This window comes from Thamnophis elegans, chromosome 3, assembly GCF_009769535.1.
Source record: "Thamnophis elegans isolate rThaEle1 chromosome 3, rThaEle1.pri, whole genome shotgun sequence".
Lineage (NCBI taxonomy): Eukaryota > Metazoa > Chordata > Lepidosauria > Squamata > Colubridae > Thamnophis > Thamnophis elegans.
Window position 1 is genome coordinate 135624435 of NC_045543.1, and position 26492 is coordinate 135650926.

The 26492-nt window shown below is 43.3% G+C and overlaps 1 protein-coding gene across 1 annotated transcript; it reads right to left on the reverse strand.

Annotated features, from left to right (window-relative positions):
- Window positions 1-1475: 1475 nt before the first annotated feature.
- On the reverse strand, window positions 1476-22964 carry LOC116506786. Its single transcript, XM_032214695.1, has 9 exons — window positions 22881-22964; window positions 17656-17904; window positions 15982-16188; window positions 13553-13786; window positions 12453-12606; window positions 6438-6547; window positions 5963-6076; window positions 3536-3682; window positions 1476-1613 (listed from the first exon to the last, which is right to left on the reverse strand). Exons 1-9 carry the CDS (start codon window positions 22962-22964, stop codon window positions 1476-1478), a joined length of 1437 nt encoding a protein of 478 aa, XP_032070586.1.
- Between the last annotated feature and the right edge of the window lie 3528 nt (window positions 22965-26492).

The following is a 26492-nucleotide window of genomic DNA, read 5'->3' on the forward strand; positions in this document are numbered from 1 at the left end:
TGAAATACCTCTGTACCCACTCAATCGTATTTATGTCCGATATACAGTGTGGATTCCAGGAAGATGAGCTGTATTCAAGAACTGGTCTGGCAAAGGTTTTGTATGCCCTAGTTTCCAGTACAATGTTACCGGAAAAGAAGCTTTGCACCATATACCATATGGTATATACCAGATATATAGTTGTAGTTTCCAATGCTTTGGATCTAAGGACCAAAAGATCACAGGGGTAACATAGCCTTAAGAAGCTTTAGAAAGTGAATCTATCATAGCACTGGGAGAATGACCAATAGCAAATTGCAGATATTGTGGGCCTATTTTCTTCTAAAAAGAGAAAGGTCCTAAGTCAAGCTTAACTGGGGGTAATTTAATGGATATACTTGTGTAGTTTTCTCAGCAACAATAAGAAAGTGATTGGCTAATGCCATATCCCAAAATATTTTACCAAGTCCAGCCTACTGCCCTAGAATTTCCTAGAAGTGTCCACAGAAACACTAAGCAAACTTGATACTGCTTACCTTTTTTCAAGTCCTAAAATGTCCTAAAATGTGCTGGAACTCTATTATATTGGCAACTGTAGACAACCTTGTTGTAATGCTTTCAATTATAGCCAAAACATAGAGATTATGCATGTGCAAATTGTCAAGGAATTGTACAGCGGCTCTCCAGATGAATAGCAATAGCAGTTAGACTTATATACCACTTCATAGGGCTTTCAGCCCTCTCTAAGCGGTTTACAGAGTCAGCATATCGCCCCCACAGTCTGGGTCCACATTTCACCCACCTCGGAAGGATGGAAGGCTGAGTCAACCTTGAGCCGGTGAGATTAGAACCGCTGAACTGCAGATAACAGCTGAAGTGGCCTGCAGTACTGCACCCTAACCACTGTGCCACCTCGTAGGAGACACCGACATAAACTTATAGTCTTTTATATAAATATATTTAACAGTTAAATTTTCAGCAGTCTTCGTCATCATCCAGAAAAGGAAGAACACAAGATAGTCAACAGATAGACAGGAACATCATGAGGTAAACCTAAAACAATATACAGAACTCACAGAAGAAAAAGGCGGGGAAAAGGGGAAACTCTCCCTTTTTACTTACATCAACGAATCATAATGTAGATTGCTGCACGCATGATTCAGCACTCTGTAACTAATCAACTACAACTGTGTGTACTGGCCGATAGTACACTTCATTGTCCCAGCAATTCAATATCCTAACACAAATGAAGATGGGATGCCCATATTGGTTGTTAAATTATTTTATTTGTAGTATATTATAAAACTCAACCAAGAAATTAGAAAATGGCAGGTTGCTTTGGCATTCTTAAAAAAAAAAGAATTAATAGAGATATCTTTTTATTGCCGTTGATTTTTTTAAATCAATCAAGTGATGTACCGCCCCAATTGCAAAGGCAACTCTCGTTAGCTTATCTGTTAGAATTCAAATCTAAAACATAGAATAAAAATAAGCTGCTATGGTAGGTTAATTGCCTGATCCTCCTTCAACCTTGGGATCTTCTTAAATTCTGCTTGCTTTTTGAAGAACAGCTGGGCTAATATATGGTCTGCTGTTGCATGGAAATAGTCATCCATATCTAGAGTTTGCAACTGCCAAAACAAACAAACCAACAAATAACATCTGGATTGGAGGCATCAGAGTATGTGTCAATGCTTAGATACCATCGAAGTAATATTACATGGACATGTGGATAATAATATGCAATATTATGCAATATTATGAGAAGGTATGCCTGCCCTCTGGAATGAGATCCTCCCCATGATCTGGATGGCTCTCACTTCCCGATTTTTTATAAGATCTATGAAGATCAGGCTCTTCAGCAGCCTCCTTTGGCAAGGAAGAGGGACACACCAGTAGGTAACCCTACTACAGATGCCCAAGGCTTCTAAGTGGCTCACCTCCTTTGTGTTAAGTCAGGACAACAGGAAGAAGAAATCTAGGATTTAATCCCTCAAGGAGATACAGAAATATGTGGCATTTTACATTGCCGGGGCGGGGGGGGGGGAATCAACTTTTATATGTGAGACTTCATTTTTGTCTTCCCTAAAGATCTCATCTAGTTGAACTCTTATTTACAGATCTTCTGCCAAGTTTGTTTCAGAAGATGACCTATGGTTAAGTATTTGGAGACCACTGATTTACTGCTGCGGCCAAAGGTGAGGTTTGATAGTTTTGGAATTGAATCTGAAACACGCTTCTAGATCCAAACAAATAGCAATAGCATATAGACTTATATATCACCCCATAGTACTTTATAACACTCTTTGGGCAATTTACAATAATCAGCATAGTGCTCCAAACAATCTGCTTCCTCATTTTACCAACCTCAGAAGCATGGATGGCTGAGTCAGCCTTGAGCCCCATCAGGATCAAACTCCAGGCTGTGGGCAGAGTTTGCCTGCAATACTATATTCCAACCACTGCACCACCGGGGCTCTTAATAAGAAACACAGGGAGTGGTTCAATCAAAGATTATTCAATCAATGCTGATCACAACTAATAGGCAGCTCTGTATGGGAGCAGCTGTTTTCTTAGATTCTCTGCTGAGTAGTTATTGAAGATCTTATGGAATAAAATCAAAACTCAAAACTTGCCAAAGGAAGCCAGGGTAGGTTCAGCATCATGGATAAAGGAGCAATTTTAGTAATATGTACAACGCAGTGGTGGGTTTCAAAAATTGTTGGAACTTACTCTGTGGGTGTGGCCTCCTTTGTGGGAGTGGCTTGCCACCCATGTGACCAGATGGGAGTGGCTTGCTGCCCATGTGACCGGATATGAAATTATGAATTAGTACTTAGGTCGACCGTCGGTCCAAGTAGCTATTCAGAAGTTAGTGGTTAGAAGCAATCATAAAGCAAGATATGGAATTAAAACCAGAAACATTTTGTTGGCTATTTGAAAGGGAGTATAAGATATATTTAATTTTACACATGTTAAGCAGCTGCTGGAATTGTGTTTGCACACCAGTGGAAAAACCGAGATATGTAAATGAATAAATATTACAATGTGCAGGAATAAATAAATTGACAATTAAAATCAAGAAGGCTTTGAATACTTTTTCACATGGGATTGGTCTTAGTAATTGCTAACTAACAGAAACAGAAATCCAAAAGTATGAAAGAAAACACCAATTATGTAAGGAAAGGTCCCTAAAATGTATAAGGAAATATTACTAGATCATTATTAATACGTAGATAACTGCGGGACATTACACACCCACCAGTGGTGGGTTTCAAAAAATTTTGGAACCTCTTCTGTAGGTGTGGCCTACTTTCCGAGTCCACTGGTGGAACCTCTTCTAACTGGTTCAGTAGATTTGACGAACCGGTTCTACCAAATAGTTGCGAACTGGTAGGAACGTACCATAATGTACACAGTTACCTGTTTTAGTTTGATCTCCCAAACATTTAATGCTTGCCTTTGGTCCATAATAACATAGAGGCCTAATGAAATGGTAGGTTTCTGCCGGCATGCATAGCAGAATTTCTAGGAACTCAAACAGAGGCCTCAGCTGGTCGCTGGTGCTAAATGCCAAAATGAGAAGCAGGTCCTCATCACATGTGCTCTTGATGTAGTGTTGGTTTCCAACTGGGAAGAACACAACATCTCCAACTTCAATGGTAAAGTCGGTAGAAAGAGTAGATGAAGCAATAACGCCTACCTGCAAATAAGATGCACCAGAACAAATACATACTTGTCAGAAACTTGGTTTCATTCTATTCTACAGGGAGTCCTTCACTTACAATCATTTATTTAGCAACCGTTCAAAGTTACGGCACTGAAAAAAGTTACTTACAACTGATCCTCATACTAAGGACCATCACAGCATATCCAGGATCATGTGATTGGAATTCCGACACTCTTGAACTGTCATGTATTTACAATAGCAATAGCAGTAGCACTTAGACTTATATGCCGCTTTACAGTGCTTTATAGCCCTCTCTAAGCAGAGTCAGCATATTGCCCCCATCTATCTAGGTCTTCATTTTACTCACCCTGGAAGGATGGAAGGCTGAGTTAACCTTGAGCCTAGTGGGATCTGAACTGCAGTCAGCTGGTAGTCAGCAGAAGCAGCCTGCAGTATTGCACTCTAACCTCTAACTCTAATGGCTCAGTGCTTGAAGCATCCTATCGTGGGTTCACCATTACAACCTTCCCAGCCAGGTTCTGACAAGCAAACGAGGGAACCAGATTGCTTAACTACCATGTGATTCACTTAACAACGGCACTCATTTGCTTAACACCCATGGGGGAAAAAAGCTCATAAAACCAGGCATAAGTCGCTTAACAATCACCTTGCTTACCGATGGAAATTCAAGGCCTAATTGTAATCGTAAGTCAAGGACTACCCTTATGACAAAATTAACATGTTAGGTGGCTTACACCTGCAGATGGATTCCCAGTGAAACATTGGTGGCCTCCTCTTGTGAGCAAATTGCCTGATTAATAGTAAGCTGTATGAATGCATAAGGAAAAGCTGGTGATTGGGGAAGAATAATCTCATTCTTTGAAATAGGTTGATGGATATGGTACCACAGTGACGTGCGGTCAGCTTTATGGCTGGTGAGGCACTTTTTAGACTTGTGGACTTCAACTCCCAGAATTCCACAGCTAGGCATGCTCAGTTCCGATTTAAAGCAACAGCATTTTTCCCCCTTGCAAAATAAGTTTTCCCATTTTTTTTTCTTCTCCCTCCCCCTCCTTCCTCCCTCTCTCCCTCCCTCCCCCCTCTCTCAAACAGACACACGCACACAGAGAAATTGGATCCTTCTCTCACTCACACACTCACTCTCAAACAAACACAAACACAGAAGTTGGATTGGATATATTTTCCAAAGGCTTTAAAACTGCTCCTCTGCCATACCCCCCCTTCCCCTGCTGCCTTCCGATTGGAACCTTTGATTGCAGGTGAATCACATTGTAATCAGTGAAGCTTTTATCCAGCTGTGTGTGTGTGGTTCTGCCAGAGCTCTGAGTCAGACTGAGCTAGTTGCTCCCAGAGAACTCTAAAAAGCCTCTAAAAATGCCCTCTACAGGAGGCGAGAGAACACGTGCCTCCTTTGCATACAAAATTTTTTGCTTGTTAACCCTTGCTTAACTCTTAAAAGGCGAAAAATTGTTTATGCACAGGAGGCCCCTATTTCTCTGGCCTCCTCCTATAGTTAACACTAAGCACTGTTCCAAGTCACTGTGAATCTGGTAGCAACTACCTTGGCTTTAATTATTTTAAAAAAAATTCTTTAAAATTCTTTCCTTTTCCTCATGACTGGTGAGGCCACGCCTCCCCTGCCTCTAGTGACTGCACATCCCTGTGGTACCATCTGTCATGGGCCCATGGATTGTTTTCTTACCTCCTCAACTCTACCTCACATTGAAATTGAATACCAGATAGTCCTCGATTTACAACCACAACTGAGCTCAAAATTTCTATTGCTAAGCAAGACAGTTGTTAAGTAAATTTTTTTCCCATTTTATGACCTTTCTTGCCACCATTGTTAGGTGAATCACTGCAATTGTTAGCCTAGTAAAACGGTTGTTAGTGGATCTGGCTTTCCCATTGACTTGGCTTGTCAGATGTTTGCATAAGGTGACCACATAACCCTGGGATCCCGCAGCCAACATAAATAGGCACAAATAGTTGCCAAGCTTAAGGTTTTGATTATGTGACCATGAGGATGTTGAATGGTCATCAATGTGAAAAAAGTCATAAGTCACTTTTTTCAGTGCTGTTGTAACTTTGAGTGCTCATTAAATGGATGGTTGTAAGTCAAAGGCTACTTATAAAGCTTATCCAGGATCTGTACACATCTTCTTAGGGAAGATACGGCAGCTTACATCATTAGACTCCAGTGTGGCATTGTTCAACTACTGTATAATTCCCAGAAGTTTTAACTTTGAGCAATGTTGGCTTGCATCACAGTGGTTAAACTTAAGTTATTACCTTTCCGCAGCCACTGATGACATAGCCCATTTCATTGGCATTGAGATGGAAATGGGGTTGACGTAAAGCATTGCTGGAGAGTCGGAGTGTTGCTAAGGTAAGAGCATCTTCCTTCTGAAAAGAAGCAACAAATTCTGCATATACACAACAGTAGCAATGGGGAAATTGTGACGGTATGCTTCTTATCATTATTTGCTTTTAAATTTTAATTGATTGTGGATAATTGTATACACCGCAGATGTTTTAATACAATGCATACCTTGGAATCAGGAGTGAATTATTTATTTAGTCCACGAATTGTGGAAGAGGGGAATAATTTTCAATATTGTAAATGGATACTGTACATATATAAACTCATATTTTATAAGAGTTTTCAATGACACCCCCTCCCACTCCCAAAATAAAATTTAAAGAAGATAACGACTACCTTAATTAGTTTCCAGAGTAAGATTGCAATTTTTACCGGGATGCTTACCGAATGGAGAAATTCGCTGTAAATTTTTTCATTGGGTTTTAAGCCTTTTCCGCTTTTTACATACCGAGCCCACTGGATGACTCCCCCTGGAAACTGGAATTTGGAAGATCCTGAATGGAAAATAAATATAGTGGAAAAATTAGTAGGCTCCTGAGTGATGATCAAGGGCTTTATATTAGCTCCATTATTTTATGTAGCATTATTTGAGTATTTGAGTATTTATTAAAATTTATAGGCCGCCCTTTTCCCTGAGGGGACTCAGGGCGGCTTACAATCACAAGGGAGGGGGGTGCAGTATCAAAAAAACAAAACAAAATGTGAACAAAGAAAAATAATAAAACACAACTTTCGTTCAGCAATCAAACACTCGGGCGGGTGAATTGGGAACCTATCCCCAGGCCTGCTGGGAGAGCCAGATCTTGAGGGCTGCGCGGAAGGTCTGGATGGTGGTGAGGGTACGGATCTCAATGGGGAGATCGTTCCACAGGGTCGGAGCTGCAACAGAAAAGGCTCTCCTCCGTGTGGTCGCCAGTCGGCATTGACTGGCAGATGGGATTCGGAGGAGGCCCAGTCTGTGCGTTCTAATTGGTCGAAGGGAGGTAATCGGCAGAAGGCGGTCTCTCAAGTACCCAGATCCACTACCATGGAGTGCTTTAAAGGTGGTCATCAGTACCCTGAAGCGCACCCGGAGACCAACAGGTAGCCAGTGCAGCTCGCGGAGGACGGGTGTAACGTGGGCGAACCGCGGTGCGCCCACTATCACTCGCGCGGCTGCATTCTGGACTAACTGTAGTCGCCGGATGCACTTCAAGGGCAACCCCATGTAGAGCCCATTGCAGTATTCCAGCCTAGAGATCACAAGGGCTCGAGTGACTGTTGTGAGAGCCTCCCGATCTAGGTAGGGCCGCAACTGGCGGACCAGGCGAACCTGGGCAAATGCCCCCCTGGTCACAGCTGACAGCTGGTGGTCAAAAGTCAGCTGTGGGTCCAGGAGGACTCCTAAGTTGCGGACCCTATCTGAGGGGTATAAAATTTGACCCCCCAGCCTAAGTGTTGGTACATTAGTCAAATTATTGGGAGGGAAGCACAACAGCCACTCGGTCTTGTCCGGGTTGAGTACCAGTTTGTTAGCGCTCATCCAGTTCTTAACGGCCTCTAGACCCTGGTTCATCACGTCCACCGCTTCATTGAGTTGGCACGGGGCGGACAGATACAGTTGCGTATCGTCCGCATATTGGTGGTATTTTATCCCGTGCCTCCGAATGATCTCGCCCAGCGGTTTCATGTATATGTTAAATAGTAGGGGGGATAAGACCGAACCCTGCGGCACCCCACATGTTAGGGGCCTCAGGGACGATCTCTGCCCCCCGACTAACACCGACTGCGACCTGTCCGAGAGGTAGGAGGAGAACCACTGCAAAACAGTGCCTCCCACTCCCACCTCCCGCAGTCGTCGCAGAAGGATACCATGGTCGATGGTATCGAAAGCCGCTGAGAGGTCAAGGAGAACCAGGATGGACGCATAGCCTCCATCTCTGGCCCTCCAGAGATCATCGGTCAATGCGACCAAAGCGGTTTCTGTGCTGTAACCAGGTCTGAAGCCAGACTGGAAGGGGTCAAGATAACTAGCTTCCTCCAAGGCCCGTTGAAGCTGGAAGGCCACCACCTTCTCAACAACCTTCCCGATAAAGGGGAGGTTGGAGACAGGACGAAAGTTGTTTAAAATGGCTGGATCCAAGGATGGTTTCTTCAGGAGGGGTCTCACCACCGCCGTTTTAAGTACGGCGGGGAAGTGCCCCTCCCGAAGGGAGGCGGTCACGACCGCCTGGATCCAGCCATGTGTCACCTCCCTGCTGTTGGCAACCAGCCAGGAGGGACACGGGTCCAGAATACAGGTGGAGGCACTTACAGCTCGAATGGCCTTGTCCACATCCCCAGAGGCAACATCCTGGAACTCAACCCAGAGCTGATTTGCCAAGTGGTCCTCCTGTGTCTTGGCTGGATCTACTGCGGTGGAGTCCAAGTCCGATCGAAACCGAGCTACTTTGTCCGCCAAGAATTGAGCATAGTCCTCAGCCCTACCCTGCAAGGGGTCTCCCGCATCCCTCCTGTTAAGGAGGGAGCGGGTTATCCTAAACAGGGCGGCTGGGCGTGACTCGGCGGACGCAACCAAGGCAGAAATGTATGATCTTTTGGCAGTTCTTAATGCTCGGACATAGTCCTTGGTGCAGGTAGTTAGGAGCGCTCGGTTCGCCTCGGACTTATCGGACCTCCACAGGTGCTCTAGGCATCTCCTCCGGCGTTTCCTCTCCCGGAGCTCCTCGGTAAACCAAGGAGGCCTCCGGGATCTACTGACCCGGAGGGGCCGTAGTGGCGCAATCCGATCAAGAGACTCCGCCGCCGCCGAATACCAGGCGGCAACCAGAGTCTCCGTCGAACTGTGGGCGAGAGTATCAGGAATAACCCCAAGCTCCGTCTGGAACCTCAACGGGTCCATAAGTCGCCTGGGGCGGAACCACCTGGTCGGTTCCTCCTCCCTACGGTGGGGGTTTGGCCTCCGGAAGTCAAGCCTCAGTAGGCAGTGGTCTGACCACGACAGGGGTATGATCTCATTACCCCTCAGACCAAGATCACACATCCACTGCTCCGAGAGGAATACGAGGTCGAGCATGTGACCCGCTGCATGGGTTGGGCCCCGAATTACCTGGGTCAAGCCCATGGCTGTCATGGAAGCCATGAACTCCTGCGCCCCATCAGAGCGTTCACCGAGCGATGGCAAATTGAAGTCCCCCAGAACTATAAGCCTGGGGAACTCAACTGCCAGCTCGGCTACTGACTCGAGGAGCGAGGGGAGGGATGCTGCAATGCAGTTGGGAGGCAGGTACGTTAGCAGCAAACCCACTTGACCCTTGAGGTCCAACTTTATCAGCAGGGACTCACACCCGACAAGCTCCGGAGCAGGGACCCTACGAGGTAACAGAGACTCCCGGATTACAATAGCCACACCGCCACCCCTTCCCTCTCGGCTGATGAAGCACCTGAAATCCCTCTGGGCACATCTCTACAAGGGGGACTCCTCCTTCTGTGCCCAGCCAGGTTTCAGTAATACATGCCAGGTCTGCCCTCTCATCAACAATTAAGTCCCGGATGAGAGGAGCTTTGTGTACAACAGACCTGGCATTTAGCGACAACAGCCTGAGACCAGGGTCCTGACTACTCGCGCCATCTGGTCTTGGAGTGGGGCTCATAGGGCCGGAAGGAGGGATCTCTGTGATGTAGCGAACCCTCCTTCCCCGGTAATGGCCAGCCCTAAAGTCCCCGCCGTATCTGCCCCTCCCCGTAATGACCGTAATGCTCCGACCCACTCCCGTGACAGTAGTCCCCCCAACCACCCCACTGACCCCCGCCTTCCCCGGCAGGCCCTCCGAGTCAAACATTCTCATTTATCCACTCTAACAATTCCCACGTAATATTTAAAACATATAAAATACAATAGTAACAATTAATAAAAGTGGGCCATTCATTCAATTCCAGTTAACTCCCATACACTCAACATACTATTTTAAAATTGCGCAGTTATAATGTATAGTAATATGGAAACAGTGGAGGAAGCGGTGATCCGCTCCTCTCCCTTCTTATGTCCTGGGGAGATGTCCTTGGCCACCAAGTCAAAAGTGCGTAATATATAAGGTGGCTGTATACAAGCAAGATAGAATGTGAGGATCCAAAATTCATAGGCGGCAACCATGTAGTCTTACCCCACTGGTGAAGGTTAGCGGGCTGTATACTCAAAAGTCTCTTTCCTAAAGATGGATAAGGGCCCCAATGTAGGGGGCCAGAGTTCGAGGCTGACTTGTGCCACTCTCGCAAATGGAGGGAAAAGTACTGGTGTTTTCGGGGCTCAGTCCTCGCCACTGCAGCCGCCATCCTCTATCGCTCCCTGCCAGCTCAGCCACAGTCCTACTCCTCCTAATGATTAAGCATGGCTAACATTATTTTTGATTAATGGAGAGCTAATGTTTTGCACATTGTATAGAGCAGTGTTTCTCAACCTTGACGACTTTAAGTCCTGTGGACTTCAATTCCCAGAATCCCCCAGCCAGCACAGCTGGCTGGGGAATTCTGGGAGTTGAAGTCCACAGGACTTAAAGTCGCCAAGGTTGAGAAACACTGGTATAGAGGACACGCTGAACTTTTATTATATGCATGCTACAATAATCCCAAAGCTTTTCTTCCTGCAGGAAGTCTTTGTTTTGATTGATTGATTGATTGATTGATTGATTGATTGTGTGCCATCAATTAGGTGTTGGTGATTAACAGCAATGAAGATAGATTCTCTGCAAGATGATTACTCATCAGCTCAATATTCCAAAAGGGTGCTACCAATGGAGTGTTAATTGAAGTCAATTGGTCAATAACAACAAGGAGAGACAGCTTATTAGGAATGGAGAACTATTTTCTCAAAATAATATTATGTTGAGAAAGAATTATGTAATGGATGCTGATCTGACAGTATTTTTTTTACTTTATTTAACATTGATGTTCTCAAGATATTATCATTTTAGTATGAATTTTTGATGTCCTTTTCTATACCTGGTTCAAAGGGTATAGAAGAAACTATATGGTTAACAATGAGATGATTATAAATTTATATTTTAAAAGTGTTTGATTTAATTGTTTAACTTAAAAATAAGAAAGACCACTTGATTTTTCTTTCTTTTTTCTTTTTTGGCAGAGCAGAATTGTGGTATTGGGATTTATCTATCTGTCTATAGTACCAGCATCAAGCATACATACATTCACAAAAGTTTACTCTTTTTTTTTTTTTGCAAACATCTAGGTCCTAAATAATGCAAGAATATCAAATGTCATAACAAATAGTTTCCACAAGGACCTGATCTGGTGAGGTGTTTGTGTGTCAACCTATTCTCCAAAGCACCTGAAGGCAAGACAAGAAGAAATGGATGGGAACTAATGAAGGAGAGAAGCAACCTAGAACTTAGGAGAAATTTCCTAGCAGTTAGAACAATGAATCAATGGAATGGCTTGCCTCCAGAAGCTGTGGGCGCTCCATCATTGGAGGTTTTGAAGAAAAGATTGAACAACTATTTGTCTGAACTGGTTATTAGGTTTCCTGCTTGAGCATTGAGTTGGGCTAGAAGACCTCCAAGGTCCTTTCCAACCCTTTTATTCTGTAGCAATACCCATGCATCAGAGGTGGTATTCAGCAGGTTCTGACCAGTTCTGGAGAACCTGGAGTGGAAATTTTGAGTAAATTTAAGTAAACCGGTAAATACCACCTCTGGCTGGCCCTGATCCCATCTATTCTCTGCTTCCCGAGTCCCAGTTGATTAGAAGGAAATGGGGATTTGGCAGTTTCCTTCCCCTGCCACGCCTACCAAGCCACACCAACCAAGCCACACCCACAGGACTGGTAGTAAAAATGTTTGGATCCCACCACTGCAATACATGCTTTATTGTAGCAAGCAAGGAAAGGCCTTCTTAGCCAATGCCAATATACTATCTGCAGCATATTACACAACCAGGAGAGGTTCTGATGATGATTGCAACTGTTGTGTAGCTTATATATGGGAGAAGGCATTCTCTCAGGCTGGTGATCCATATAGTTAGAGAGTCCTTTTCCGGCCCAAGAAACCGGGAATGACAAGAGCAGTTACTTCAGAATAGTTTCTTTATTGTTGCTTGCCTGTAGACAGAACTCTTGCCAGACTAAACACTTATTTGCATGATTATTAGATACACCCTAAGAACTGCTCGGAGAGGGAGGGAGGTTCTTCACCCTTTTCCTGCATACCAAAGATTCCAAGTTTATTGTCTCTTTTCTCCCCTGGAAAAGAACCTTCTGGACTACATTCCATCACACTCTTACATTATTTCCAGGGAAAACATTTCTGTATCTGATTGGAAACACCCTTTGTTGCATTAAAAGCCCAAGAGTCCTATCAGGCAAAAGTGGTTCCCTTCTCTATGTCCCCCTAGCTGGCTCTGTAGTACCTTTTAGGTCAAAGAAATACCGCCATACCAGTCTATCTTCAGACTGGTTGTAGTTGGCATTCTGAACAAGCTCTGCTAGGTTGGGTGGAAGATTGATGTCTTGGTCTTCTGCTTGTTCTTGGAATGACCGGATGAAATCCATACCACCTTGAGGCTAGAAAACACAAGTAAATATTGTATTTGGTGAATCCAGGTAGAAATGGCAATTAATTCATTTAATAAAGTAACTTTTTGCTTACAAAGAGGTGAGTGGTAATGAGCCAAATGCAGAAGATTGTTAGGTGCCTAAGACCAAGACCACACATGACATTCCAGTTTAAATGATTTATTACTACTAATGCCTGTGCACAGGAATTTACTCAACTAATGGTTAGCATTATTTTGGCACTAGATAAGGGTCAACATGAGGGATGCAGTGGCTCAGTGGCTAAGACGCTGAGCTTGTCGATCAGAAAAGTCAGCAGTTTGGTGGTTTGAATCCCTAGTGCCACGAAATGGAGTGAGCTCCCATTACTTGTCCTAGCTTCTGCCAATCGAGCAGTTCGAAAGCACATAAAAAATGTACGTAGAAAAATAGGGACCACTTTGCTGGAAAGGTAATAGCATTCCGTGCACCTTCAGCATTTAGTCATGTCAGCCACATGACCACGGAGATGTCTTCGGACAGCGCTGGCTTTTCAGGCTTGAAACGGAGATGAACACCACCCCCTAGAGTCGGGAACAACTAGCACATATGTGCAAAGGGAACCTTTACCTTTATCTTTAAGGGTAAACAGAATTGAGCAGGGGTTGGACTTTGTCCCTTTGTGGCTATTTAGAGACTCTGAGCTGATTCCTCTTTTGACTCCACCTTCAGGTTCTGCCATTCCTTCTCTTACAAAGATTAATTTGCAAGATTGTAAAGGTTTCTCCTTTTGAAGGGAAGGCATGGAGAAAAAAATGCTCAAGGTTGGCTTCCGTCAAAGTCTGCTTGCTTATTTTATATCTTACCCAGACAGTTATTTGAATTTGACAATGGATGGGTATCCAGGAAGCAGGCTATTCAGAATGGCAGTCAAAATAGTTGTGGAAATAGGATTTGGAATTCCAGTTGTACAGACCTTTAAGGATCTTGCCTCAATGTCTTTGGGTGTCAAGAAAAACATGTCATCCATGTCCAGAGTCTGAAGCTCCTCATGGGTTGTAAAAAACAACAAGAACAAACAGTCTTCTACGCCAACGTTCTTGACCCAGTGCACGGTATTTCGAGGGAAGAAAATAATCTGTCCTGCCATGATGTTGTATGTAGCTATTGTATCTCCACCAGCATCAACTACCCCAATCCACGCAGATCCCTGTGAAGCACATCAGGAACAGAACAAAAAAATATTACAATTGACCAGGAAATCATGTGGGGAGAGAATACCCCAGCCAATGAGAGCCTGAAATTGATTTGCCTTGAACAACTTCTGCACCAAATTTGTGATCTGGGTAAACACATATTTATATGGCCGTAAAAAGATCATTGTGTGTAAAGGGCAGTAGGAACAACCTTGGGGATCAGATGGAAGAGCTGCAACCAAGGCCATGGTAAGATAAAAGGAATCTGAGTCTGGAGCTTAAATGTCAAGAAAGCGTCTCAGACTAAACTTTCCTTAGTTCTCATGGAAAAAAAGGGAGTGATGGGAGATTGAAGTCAGCTTTCATGGTAGACCAGACTAGGAAACCAGAGTTAGGAACATTGATGCTACTTTTATTATAAGGTTATAGTAACAATCTTGCAAGTCTGAATGTGCATGCTTTTTTTTCACACAGTACCAGGTCCAATACCAAGAATAACACGTTCTTCCAAATTGAGTTCCATATTGGTTTTGTTTGGTTTGATTTATTAGATTTATATTCCACCTTTCTCCCAAGAACTCAGGGCAGCGTACAACATTAAAAAAACACATATTACAAAAATTTAATAGAATATCCCAAACAAACCCAATTGGAATTAACAATGACATTTTTAAGAAAATTCAATTAAAATTAACAATGATCAATAATTTATTTTGTTTTGTTCAGGCCAGGCTGGCTTGCTGGAAAAGCCAACTTTTTAGGGCGTGTCGGAAGGACCGGAGGTCGGGGATTATACGAAGCTCCGGGGGCAGCTCATTCCAGAGGGAAGCCGCTCCCACAGAGAAGGCTCTCCCCCTGGGGGTCGCTAGCCGACACTGTCTGGCCGACGGCATCCTGAAGAGGCCAACCCTGTGGGATAGCACTGGACAGTGGGAGGCTACCAGTGGCAGTAGGTGGTCTCGCAGGTATCCTGGGCCTAAGCCATGGAGCGCTTGTTTCCCACCTATAGAGGCTGAGGATCCTATCTGCATCTATAATATGTGAACAATTAAGGAGGAGCTATCTTCAACTTCTCTCTCACACACATACATGATATTCAGGCTGAGTTGGATCTTACTCCTCTGGAATACACCCCTTTACTCCTAAGAGACCACCTTCTCACTACATCCCATCACAGTCTCTTACAGGTTCTCAAGTTCTTTTCTTTGATTGCAAGTTGTCCCATTACTTATCTTTGGTTCTCATAACCTGGCAAATTATTTATCAAAGTCCTGTTGAAATCTTTTTAGATATATCTTGGTTCAGATTTATCTCCCAATAATTATTTCATAGGGGTTTTGGAGAAAATGCTGCCTGCCTAGCGAATCTCTGCTATTGGATTTTGCCCTGTTTGTGTGGGTTGGGGTGGGAGGATGGAAGGGATTAGATGCTCTATGTCAGGGGTCCCTAACCTGTGGTCTGCAGGCGAATTGCCACCAGGCTGCCATGTGAGCGGCTGGCCAGTGTCCACATGGCCACACATGTGCGCAGCCCTACTCATGCAAGCGTTGTCCCAGGTGCCTGTGTGGCCCCACTTGCAGAAGCATCGCCATGAACACTGCAGGTTTGCGCGTGCACACACATGCACGCACACATGTACTTGCCCCTCCCACAAAAGCATCCCCTCTTTCCCACCCTCCCCCTGCTCCGGGCTGCCAACTCAGAAAGGTTGGGGACCCTTGCTCTATACGTATGCGCAGATGTTTCAATATTGGTAGTCCTCAACTTTCAACCATTCATTTAGTGACTGTTCAAAGTTACAACACCACTGAAAAAAGTGACATGACCATTTTTCACACTTATGGCTGTTGCAGCATCAAAATTCAGATACTTTGGCAACTGGCTAGTATTTATGATAGTTGCAGTGTTCAGAGTTCACGGGCCACCTTCTGATAAGCAAAGTCAACGGGGAAGCCAAATTCACTTAACAACAGTGTTAACTAACTTAATAACTACATTGATTCACTTAACAGGTGAAGCCAGGTAGGTCATAAAATGGCGTAAAACTCACTTAACAAATGTCTTGCTTAGCAACACAAATTTTGAGCTCAACTATGACCTGTAAGCTCTTTTCTTCCACTCGTCCACTATTAGTTACTTTTATATTCTTTCTCGCCCCCTCTCCAGTTGTTTAAAAATAATTAAATTAAAATGCTACTTTCAATATTACCTTTAAGAGGTAACCCTGTTCGTTGGCATTGAAATGCCAGTGTGGAGCACGCAGTCCTTGGCTTTTGATCAGAAGAGTCCCAAACATCAACTTGGAACGCTGAGCATTGATACTTTCTCCAAACGCCATCTCTTCCTTGTTCTGGTATTCATCGGCATTCCTGCGAAATCTTGACCACTGAATTGCACCTCCTGGAAACTGGTGCACCTTGGAAGTTGCAGATGCATGAAAATATTAATGGTTTTGATACAGTTCATAAATAGCTTTTAAACATCCAATGAAGATTGGCGCCCTCTCGATATCAACGGATATTTACTTGGTGGATTAATACCAATTAATCAGATAATGTCTGTTTAATTTCTCAACTATTTAAAGAAACATTTTAATCATCGAATCTGGACAAGCTGTTCCACAGTGTGAATCTTTTTTGATCTCTGTGGTTTTAGGGAGCTTGGAGCAGCAATTGTTCAGACAGAACTTGTTCTCTATCTATAACCCAGAGAAAAGCAATGGAAGGGAAGACGCTTGTATCCACTTCCAGATCAAGTTCACTAAGGTTTGAAATGTGTGAAACAGTCAATGAACATTACACTAGAGCAGGGGTCCTCAACTGTCTGTGGCCTGTTAGGATACAGGCTGCACAGTTGGAAGTAAGCAGTGGGTGAACAAAACTGTGCATGCATGGTATCTAGGTTGCATGTTCTTCCTCCTCCGCTGGTCCGTGGAAAAATTGTCTTCCCCAAAACTGGTCGCTTATGCCAAGAAGTTTGAAAGCAGGGTTGAGCAACACAAATGTAACAAAAGGCAACAGTAAAAATATTGGGTTTCTGTCTGGATGGTCTCTTATGATGAGCCGATGGACAGAGAATGGAAGCAGTAAACTTCCTCCCATATTTGGGCATACCAGGGATTGTGATATATATATATATATATATATATATATATATATATATATATATATAGATAGATAGATAGATAGATAGATAGATAGATAGATAGATAGATAGATAGATATAGATATAGATATAGATATAGATATAGATATAGATATAGATATAGATATAGATATAGATATAGATATAGAGATAGAGATAGAGATAGAGATAGAGATATAGATAGATAGATAGATAGATAGATAGATAGAGAGAGAGAGATAGAGAGAGAGAGAGAGAGAGAGAGAGAGAGAGAGAGAGAGAGAGAGAGAGAGAGAGAATGAATGGAGGGCCAGGAAGCCACAGCTTCCCCCTGACAAGACTTGATGCTCTGGTGGCAAATGGAGATTCTCAATCATGGTTGTCCCAAAGATGCTTTTCCAAAAGGCAACTGGACTTTCTTGGTTGTGTTTTCTTTGAAAATGTTTTGCTTCTCATTAAAGAAGCTTCTTCAGTTCATTCATTCAATTCTGTTGGGGGTGGGTGGGTGGGTGGGTGGAAACTGCACAAAGGTGCCTTACAAATCAATGATAGCCCTGGCTTTAACCCATGAGTTTTTGCTGCTCAGTTTTTCTATGCCCTTGTTTAAAGAATCTACCTATTCTTTCCACCAAAGAATAGCAGTTTAGCCAGATTTCACCAAAGAATAACAGTTTAGCCAGGGATAAAAACCCTAAAAAACTAAGATTCCAAAATATTTGTCCTGTGCAAAACAAATATGGAAGAAATAGTTTAGTTATACCTTGGATTTAGTAAGATGGTGGAGAAATTGGAACTTGAGGTCCACCTGGCTCTTGTAGGCAAATGTTATGGGAATTTTTCGGGAAGCTGATCCATGATTTTCTAGATTCACTTCATGCTGTTGTCTTTTAAAGTCAGTGGTGCTAGCATAAACCAGGGACAGAATCAACACCCCCACCACTGTGGTTATTGCACAGGCCAACAGACAAACCAGAAAGACATGGAGAAGAGACCAGTGGCTCTTTTTCACCTTTAGGGCAGAAAGGAAGAAAAAGGGAAGAATTACAAGACAACTCTGTAAAACTGGATCACGACTATATTGTTATATTTCTGCTATGTCTGCAGAGCTGTACTGTCATCCATATCTTCTCAGAGCAAGTTATTATTCAGCTTTTGGATTAAAAATACCCAACTGTATCAAATCATCCACTGTAATTTGTTGTTGTTAGTTGCAAAGTCGTATCTGACCCATCGTGACCAACATGGACAACTTCCCTCCAGGCCTTCCTATCTTCTACCATCCTTTGGAGTCCATTTAAGCTCACGCCTACTGCTTCAGCAACTCCATCCAGCCACCTCATTCTCCACTGTCCCCTTCTTCTTTTGCCCTCAATCTTTCCCAGCATTAGGCTCTTCTCCAGCGAGTCCTTCCTTCTCATTAGGTGGCCAAAGTATTTGAGTTTCCTCTTCAGGATCTGGCCTTCTAAAAAGCAGACAGGGTTGATCTCCTCTAGGACTGATCGGTTTGATCACCTTGCAGTCCAAGGGACTCGCAGGAGTCTTCTGCAGCACCATAGTTCAAAAACCTCAATTCTTTGGCGCTCAGCCTTCCTTATGGTCCAACTTTCACAACCATATATTGCAACTGGGAAAAACACCATCACTTATTTAACAGTAAATTCAGAGGTTTGAAAGTGAAGTGTTGTTTGAAACATCCCCACCTAAAAGTAAGATCCATTTGGAGCAGTAGTTAAGGCACCAGGCTAAAAATTGCAAGATTGTTAAGTTCTCGCCCTGCCTTAGACACAAAACCAGCTGGGTGACCTTGGGCCAATCACTCTATCTCAGTCCTTGGAAGGAGGCAATTATAAAAACCACTTCTGAAAAAATCTTGCCAAGAAAACTGCAGGGACTTGTCCAGGGAGTTGCCAGGAATCAACCCGGTCTTGAAGGAGCTCAGGAAGATTTACTTCCTGTAACAGTGGCACGCTTTCTTCTCCGCTTTTCTTGCAGGAAGTAAGAATTTTCTGAAGAATTTTCTGAAGAATTTTCTGAAGAATTTTCTGAAGAATTTTCTGAAGAATTCAGCGCAGGAGAAAAGGAAAAAGGAGCACAAGAGTTCAGCATCCCTGGAGGCAGCATCTAGAAAGCCAGGACCTTAACTATTTTCACATACTTATATGTGGAATGGATTGTGAAGATGACAAAAGTTGCCAAGGGACCTATATTGACTTGTTTTGATTAGGGAAGAAACAATAACTACATTTGTAAAAGACTGGAAAGCCTTTATGCACTTTTCCCCCCTGAAAACGGATAAAAACAAACCAGTGCTCTCTGGATTTACTGATTTAAAAGCTGTATAGGAAAGAAGGGAACTATGTAATTTGGGAGAGAAAAGATATATATGCAGAGAAGAGCGACAAAATGGTAAGGGGCTTTGGGGGCTAAACTATACAATGAATGATTGAGGGAACTAGGTATGTCTAGTCTAGCGAAGAGAAGAGTTAAGGGGGGGCTTGATAACTGTTTTCCAATACTTGAGGGGCTGTCCCAGAAATGAGGGGTTCAACCTATTCTACATGGCACCTGAGGACAGGATAAAGAGTGATGGATGGAAGCTTGTTAAAGAGAGATGCAAACTAGAAATAAGGAGAAATTTCCTGACAGTGAGAACAATTCATCAATGCAATAGCTACTCCCAGAGTTGTGGATGCTCCATCACTGGAGGTTTTCAAAAACAGAGTGGACAACCATTTGATTGGAGCGATATAAAATATCCAGCCTTGAGTAGGGGGTTGGACTGTAAGACCCCCCCCCGGCAATTAAAACCCTATGAATCTACAAAATTGGCAGCTCCGGAAGACAGTGAGGCAACAGGAAAGCTTTGTTACTGTAATGATCAAAGATAACACTGACTGATGGGCTTGGGAAACTAATCCATTTCTTTTATTTTGTTATTTTTTTCCCCATTTTACATACAGGGCGGGGCATAACCTTTTCCTAGGGGGTCACAGCAACACTTGTAATAACAACACAAATAATTCATACACCATTCGAAAGCCCATCAAAAACTGAGTTTATTGACACGATTTAATAGTCAGTATGACCACCATTAGCCCTTCGAACAGCATTCAAACGAGGTGGATAAGAACACAACAAATCTTCAAACAGTTCCGTTCGATTTTCCAGATTTTTCAACACAGTTTCCAAATTCATTCTCAAAGTTTCAACCGAATATCGATTTTGACCTTGCTCCTGAATCATCAGAGCTTCCACTTCATCCTTAATTATGGCCCCAATGTTCTCTGCCGGATTGAGATCTGGCGAATTTCCCGGCCAGACGTCATTGCCCCAAAATTCGACATTGTTTTCCTTTAACAATTGCTGAGTCGCATTTGCACGCATGCAAGGAGCTTTGTCATGAAGAAAGACAGCCTCACCAACCACCAAGACATTGTCTGGATCACTGAGAAATGGAATGACATTCTCCAATAAAATTTTCTCACGGAAATAACTGCCATCCCAGGATTCCCCTTTATCCTTCAAAACCCAATGCAGTTTCTTGGCTGTGAAAATGACGAAAATCCCGATGCAAGTCGGATTGCGAACGATTTGTCGATATCGTTCATGTTTGGCGATGTCGTCGACGTTTTTAGCCCAAATTCGATCGTTCTGGAAATTCGGTTTTCGAATGGCATAAACGAAGAATTCGTCAGATGGCGCCAAATGAAGAAAATCTTCCTCGGTCCATTCAGACAACCAATCGCACAACCAAAGCCGATCTTGAACGTGTGTTTGAGTTTTCAATGGTTTGCAAATGACGTGGAATGGCTTCAAACCTTCTCGTTCTCGATATCGGCCGATTGTCCTTTGATCAACTCGTTTTCCACGAATTTGAAGGATTTCTTGGGCCACTTTTCGGTTTCCTTTTCGTTGTTTGCGACTGCCAGTTGCAATGATGGCTTTGCTTTCTTGGGACAGTTGCAGAGGACGCCCTTCTCCAAATTTTGTGAAACATTCTTGGGCTGTTTTGTTCCAATTATCAGTAACCCAATCCGGATGACGTTTCAATTTGTTTGCAATCCATTTTCGATTGATAAACGTCGCTCCAGCATCGCGAGCCTCTCGAAAGGCAATGCATTTTATTCTGTCAATGATCCTTTGTTCTTCCGAATCGAATTTTCCAGCCATTCTTAAAGCAAATTTAACATTTAATAGCTCATTCAATTCAGTTTTTTATGGGCTTTAAAATGAGGTGTCGCGGAAGTTGTAAACTGCTGTCGATCTTGCTGTGACCCCCTAGGAAAAGGTTATGCCCCGCCCTGTATTTATTTTCATTTTCATACACTCACATGTACACACCATACAGTATTAAACAATAATTGCATCAATTCCTCTTGTCGACAATGCCCCAGAAAATAAAAGCCCAATATACCTCTTCCATTCTCCATACACCTCTTTCTTCCACCACCCTCCAACTTTCTATCTTCCCTCCATCATCCCCCTCTCTACCCTACTTACCCTCGCCCTCTACCACTCCTCTCTCCAGATCCACTCCCCCCTTCTTTTTCGCCTTCCCCCCACCCTCTCTCCCATCCCTCTCTACCCCTCTTTCTTCTTTCCTACTCCTCCTCCCCTCGGTGTATTTCCACTATATGTTAATGTATTTGGCTTCTCCTATTTTTAAAGAAAAATTAGAGAAAAACAGTATACATGTGAAGTCACATTGCATTGAGAGCTAACACATTGTGTCTAGCCTAATATATACCCCTCCCTCTCTCCACCCGACCCCCCGACCCCCCTCGTCCTTCCCCCCCGACTTCCCAGAACCCGTACACGGTATAGATTTTTAACAAACACAGTCTAAAATCTATTAAGAAAAAAGAAATAAAGAAATTAATAACATCTCTACATTGATCTTAGCTTCTTCTTCTAATCCATTTCTTTACTCAAGAAGGGAAGTTTCCTCTTTCTATCCTGCCTTTTAGCTTTGACGTTCAACTCCATAATTGAATGATCTTGTCCTGGTTCAATTTTCTAAGTAAAGTACAAAATTGTTTGCGTTAATACTAAAACAAACATTGATTAATTCCCTCCTGCTTTTTTTCTTTTCTCCCACTGTGGAAGAAAAGTTAATACTGGTAATAATCAATATTAACTTTACAATATCCAAAGTTTTCTGGTCCCCTCTTAGCCAAACCAGTTTTATTATCTGCCTGGCTTAAGACTGATGACCTATTTTAATTATAGTTACTGAGACCAAGCCAGCGTCATAATTTATTTAAAAAAAATGCCTGAATGGCATGCTAAGATAAGGGATGAAAAATTGCATAAATATAGGTAAACAAAAGTATTTATTTAGTGCCTTGCTTGCATATTCTAAAAGCTCCTGCTACTCAGTGGGAAGAGCCAACTCACATGTGTGAGGCATGTAAGATAGGTTTTCCTGCCATCATCTTGTGGGTTGAGCTTGTCATGTGAATGATATGAAATTATGGTTGTTTTCATCAAGCATACTTTCCTTAATTATACCTAGTGTTTTCATAGTGTATGAATTTTATTTAAATGGATCTAACAATGTGTTCTTTGTCACTATCTAAGACAAATTCACCTAACTCTAGTCATGAATCTGTCCGTTTGGAATGCATGGCATTATTGCATGTCCTGTGCAGAACAAACATGTGTTCACACTATGGAAATTAAATCTCAACAAAGAAATCTCATCATAATCTTCCAAAAATCTGAAAGCAACCTCACAAGACTTGTCTGTTCCTAACTATTGCCCTCTTCGGTAGAGTGAGAAATGCTAGTTTTAAGAGTTTGGTCCAGCAAACAGTTTCTCTGGATTAACTAGAAATGGGTCAGAAAAGATAAATGTCTAGTTGTGCATTCTCTACATTTTATACTCCCCAACTCATGTTATAATGCAGATTTTTTTCCCCTATTAAGAAGAACTAATGTACCTTTCTAAATATTTTACAAACATTGTAAACTATTGCAACTTACATGGCATTCTTCCTTAATCTTTTCTGGCTTGGAGTAGTTGTTTGGAGGTGCTTCTTCATTCAGCTCAAATCCCGAATTATCCATTTTGTAGTAGCAAAGTACAATTTTGCATGCCTCTCAAGGTGGGAGGGGAAAAAATTATCTTGGTCCTATCCCCGATCCTTCTGTAAATGAAGAAGGCAGCAGGTGTTTATTTTATAAGTGTTTTGGTAATGGAAATTTCAGCGTGAACATGGATGCAAATGAGGATATCTCCCCATTTTTTCCCCAGCAGAACAATTTACAGCAAGAAGGATTTCACAATGACTAATTTATTTCTAAATTTAGCCATGAGGTCTGTGGTTCCAGAAAACTGGTTCCAGGATGCTTGAAGAGGGGTTGGCTTCAGGTGGACTCTTGGAAAAATACCTATTAAAATTGTACTGCTGAAGAAGTGGTCTTTCCACAGACCCCATGGGAATGATTCGTAATTTAATTCGTAATTTAATAAATTTATATGCAGCCCAATCCTGTAGGACTCCGGGCGGCTTACAAATACAAAGACAAAACAAAAATAAAAAATAGGGGAAAGACGAGAACAAATTTAAAAGGAACACACCAGGGGTGGGTTTCAACCGGTTCGCGGCGGTCCCCGTGAACCGGTTGGTCGGCGAACCCGGAAGTAAGTAACTTCCGGGAACGGCGAAGAGCCCACCCACCCGCCTGCGCTCCTTACCCGGTTTTGACAAGTTCTGTGCTTCCACGCATGCGCAGGATGCATACAGCGCCTGCGCAATCCTCCAGGAGCAGCTGGAGCATCGCACAGACGCTAGTACGCATGCGTGCACCGCGCGCTTGCACGAGGACGCTGCCGGCCCTGTTCCAACCGAACCGGTTGGAACAGGGTGAGAAACCCACCCCTGGAACACACCATACACTCGACTTAGCTGGGGGCTGGACCTCATTCATGGGTCAACAGCCCCAGGCCTGCCGGAACAGCCAGGTTTTGGTGGCTTTTTGGTGGCTTTTTGGAAGGCCGAGAGAGTGGGGATTCTCCCGTGTCTTTTGTTCTGTGCAGAATAAAGCTTTTGCAAATCTCCATCTGGGCGTGTGGTTTATTGGGAGTTGGGAAGAACTAGTTTTCTGGGACAACAATTTTGGGGGCTCATCCAGGATCTGCCACTAGGCCTTGCCCGGTTCTTTTAACTAACATCTTCTGCTGCTGCCCTGATGAACTGGGCTGTATGAACTGACTCGACTCTTCAGGTGCATTGTTATTCTGGCAAGAGATACAAACATCAAGTAAGTGGAGATTTGTTTGTAGTGTTTGTGTTTCTTTTACCTCTCTGTGTCTTGTAGGTTGCATGTGACTTGAGTTAGATCAGTGTTTCTCAACCTTGGCGACTTGAAGTCCTGTGGGATTCTGGGAGTTGAAGTCCACAGGACTTCAAGTCGCCAAGGTTGAGAAACACTGAGTTAGATCAACTTCAGAGGAGGGTCCTGAAGGTGATAGGAGATGTATCAGCTCGCAGATGCCTAGCTGAAGGTTGGGAAGTATCTGTGGGGGACCATCGTTTGTTGGATGGTGCAACAGTTTTTCAGCGAGAGTAATTAGCTCACACCCTTATTCATCTGGACGTGAACAAGGGACCTAGTATGTCCTGCCATATAACTGGTTTAGTTGGCAGAATAACAGAATTGAAAGGAAACTTAGAGGTCTTATAGCCCAATCCACTGCTTGGGCAGAAACCCGTATGCCATTTCAGGCCAATGGTTGTCCAGTCTTTTCTTAAAAACCTCCAATGTTGGAGCACCCACAACTTCTGGAGGCAAGCTGTTCCGCTGATTAATTGTTCTGTCAGGAAATTTCACTTTAGTTCTAGGGTGGTTCTTTCCTCGAGTAGTTTCCATTCATTGCTTCTTGCCTGCCTGTCGGGCAAACAAAGCTCACTGCTCAAAGGCAGGAATGGAACTAGCTGTAGAGTCTTCAAAGTATGAAGAGGTTTCTCCCCCGTGTAGGACGTCTGTGTTTCTGTGGCTGGGTATGGTGTGACTGAGTGTTACTGGGTGTGAATGATTTTGATTGTTGGTGTATGAAAGGCAAGACAGAATGAATCTTTGGCATGGAGATTGAGACTACAAATGAGGAGACTGTGGTCTATGAGTAACATCTAGGTAACTGTGTAAAGTTCTGACAGGAATATTAGTGATAGCCAAGCTGAAAATCCTTGATTTTTTTTTTTTAAAAAGCAACTCCTTCATTCTACTTACCTATTTTCAAAAACCTATTCCTTCTTTCTTCTTTGCAAGCTAATACAACTTAGACAGCTGTTTTGACTCCACTCTTCATACAACAAAGCACGCCGAGACAAAGATACTTCAAGGATTTATTAACACAGAGACTAGACCTTGACAGCAATCCAGCACAGACTAGACCTTGGCAGCAATCCAGCACAGACTAGACCTTGGCATCAATCCAGCACAGACTAGACCTTGGCAGCAATCCAGCCTGCCAAGATAGCCACGATAGCTTCTCCAGCTCTAGTAAATATGTTGATTCCTGCGATGAGCTTGTGGAAAGCCATTCCTTTTATAGTCTTGAGAAGAGCCTAATTACCGCCACCTGAGTTCAATTATCTCCTGTAACTGAGTAACTGTTCTTTACACCTATTAGCCCTCCGTTGCCGGGCATCCAGGACCAACTCCTTGTCTCCTCCCCGCTGCTCCAATGCATGACGTCAGGATCACACTCCCTTGTCTCCTCCCCACTGCTCCAAGGCTTGACTTCAGGAGCATGCTCCCTTTGGCTCTCACTGCTGCTCCAGGCCCCAGGCACCTTCTGGTGGCCAACCAGCCTCTCTGGTATAGACTGGCAACAATTAGACTATTTCTACCCTTCTTTATTTAATTAGACTATTTCTACCCTTCTACCCTTGTCGGGATGCGGTGGCTCAGTGGCTAAGACGCTGAGCTTGACGATCAGAAAGGTTGGCAATTCGGCGGTTTGAGTGAGCTCCTGTTACTTCTCCCAGCTTCTTCCAACCTAGCAGTTTGAAAGCACGTAAAAATGCAAGTAGAAAAATAGGGACCACCTGTGGTGGGAAGGTAACAGTGTTCCATGAGCCTTTGGCGTTGAGTCATACTGGCCTCATGACCACGGAGAACGCCTTCGGATAGCGCTGGCTCTTTGGCTTTGAATGATGAGCACCGCCTCCTAAAGTCAGGAACGACTAGCACATATGTGCGAAGGGAACCTTTACCTTTACCCTTATTTACTTTTATGTACTTATATTTCAAATTTAGAAATCTGCCACCTTCTCTGTATTTCCCCAGGGAGCTTTTTATTACAAAACACTAACCATCTTATTTATTTACTTATTTTACAAAATTTATATAACTACCAATCTCACAACAAAAGACTTTGGCTGTCAGGTAGTCAATAAATACTAAACAATATTTTAATTCTTATTTAAAGAAAACTATAAAAAATAAAAAGAAGGGATATTTGGCAGAGACATTGCCGAGGTGGCGCAGTGGTTAGAGTGCAGTACTGCAGGCCACTTCAGCTGACTGTTAGCTGCAGTTCGGCGGTTCAAATCTCACCGGCTCAAGGTTGACTCAGCCTTCCATCCT

What these genes read in the sequence shown, in the direction of transcription:
- LOC116506786 (XM_032214695.1), bottom strand. Translation starts at nt 22,964, where the DNA reads ATGGATAATTCGGGATTTGAGCTGAATGAAGAAGCACCTCCAAACAAC. An exon ending in AGATTAAGGAAGAATGCCAT is followed by an intron (nt 17,905 to 22,880) that starts GTAAGTTGCAAT and finishes TCTGCCCTAAAG; the next exon opens with GTGAAAAAGAGCCACTGGTC. An exon ending in AACAGGGTTACCTCTTAAAG is followed by an intron (nt 13,787 to 15,981) that starts GTAATATTGAAA and finishes TGTGCTTCACAG; the next exon opens with GGATCTGCGTGGATTGGGGT.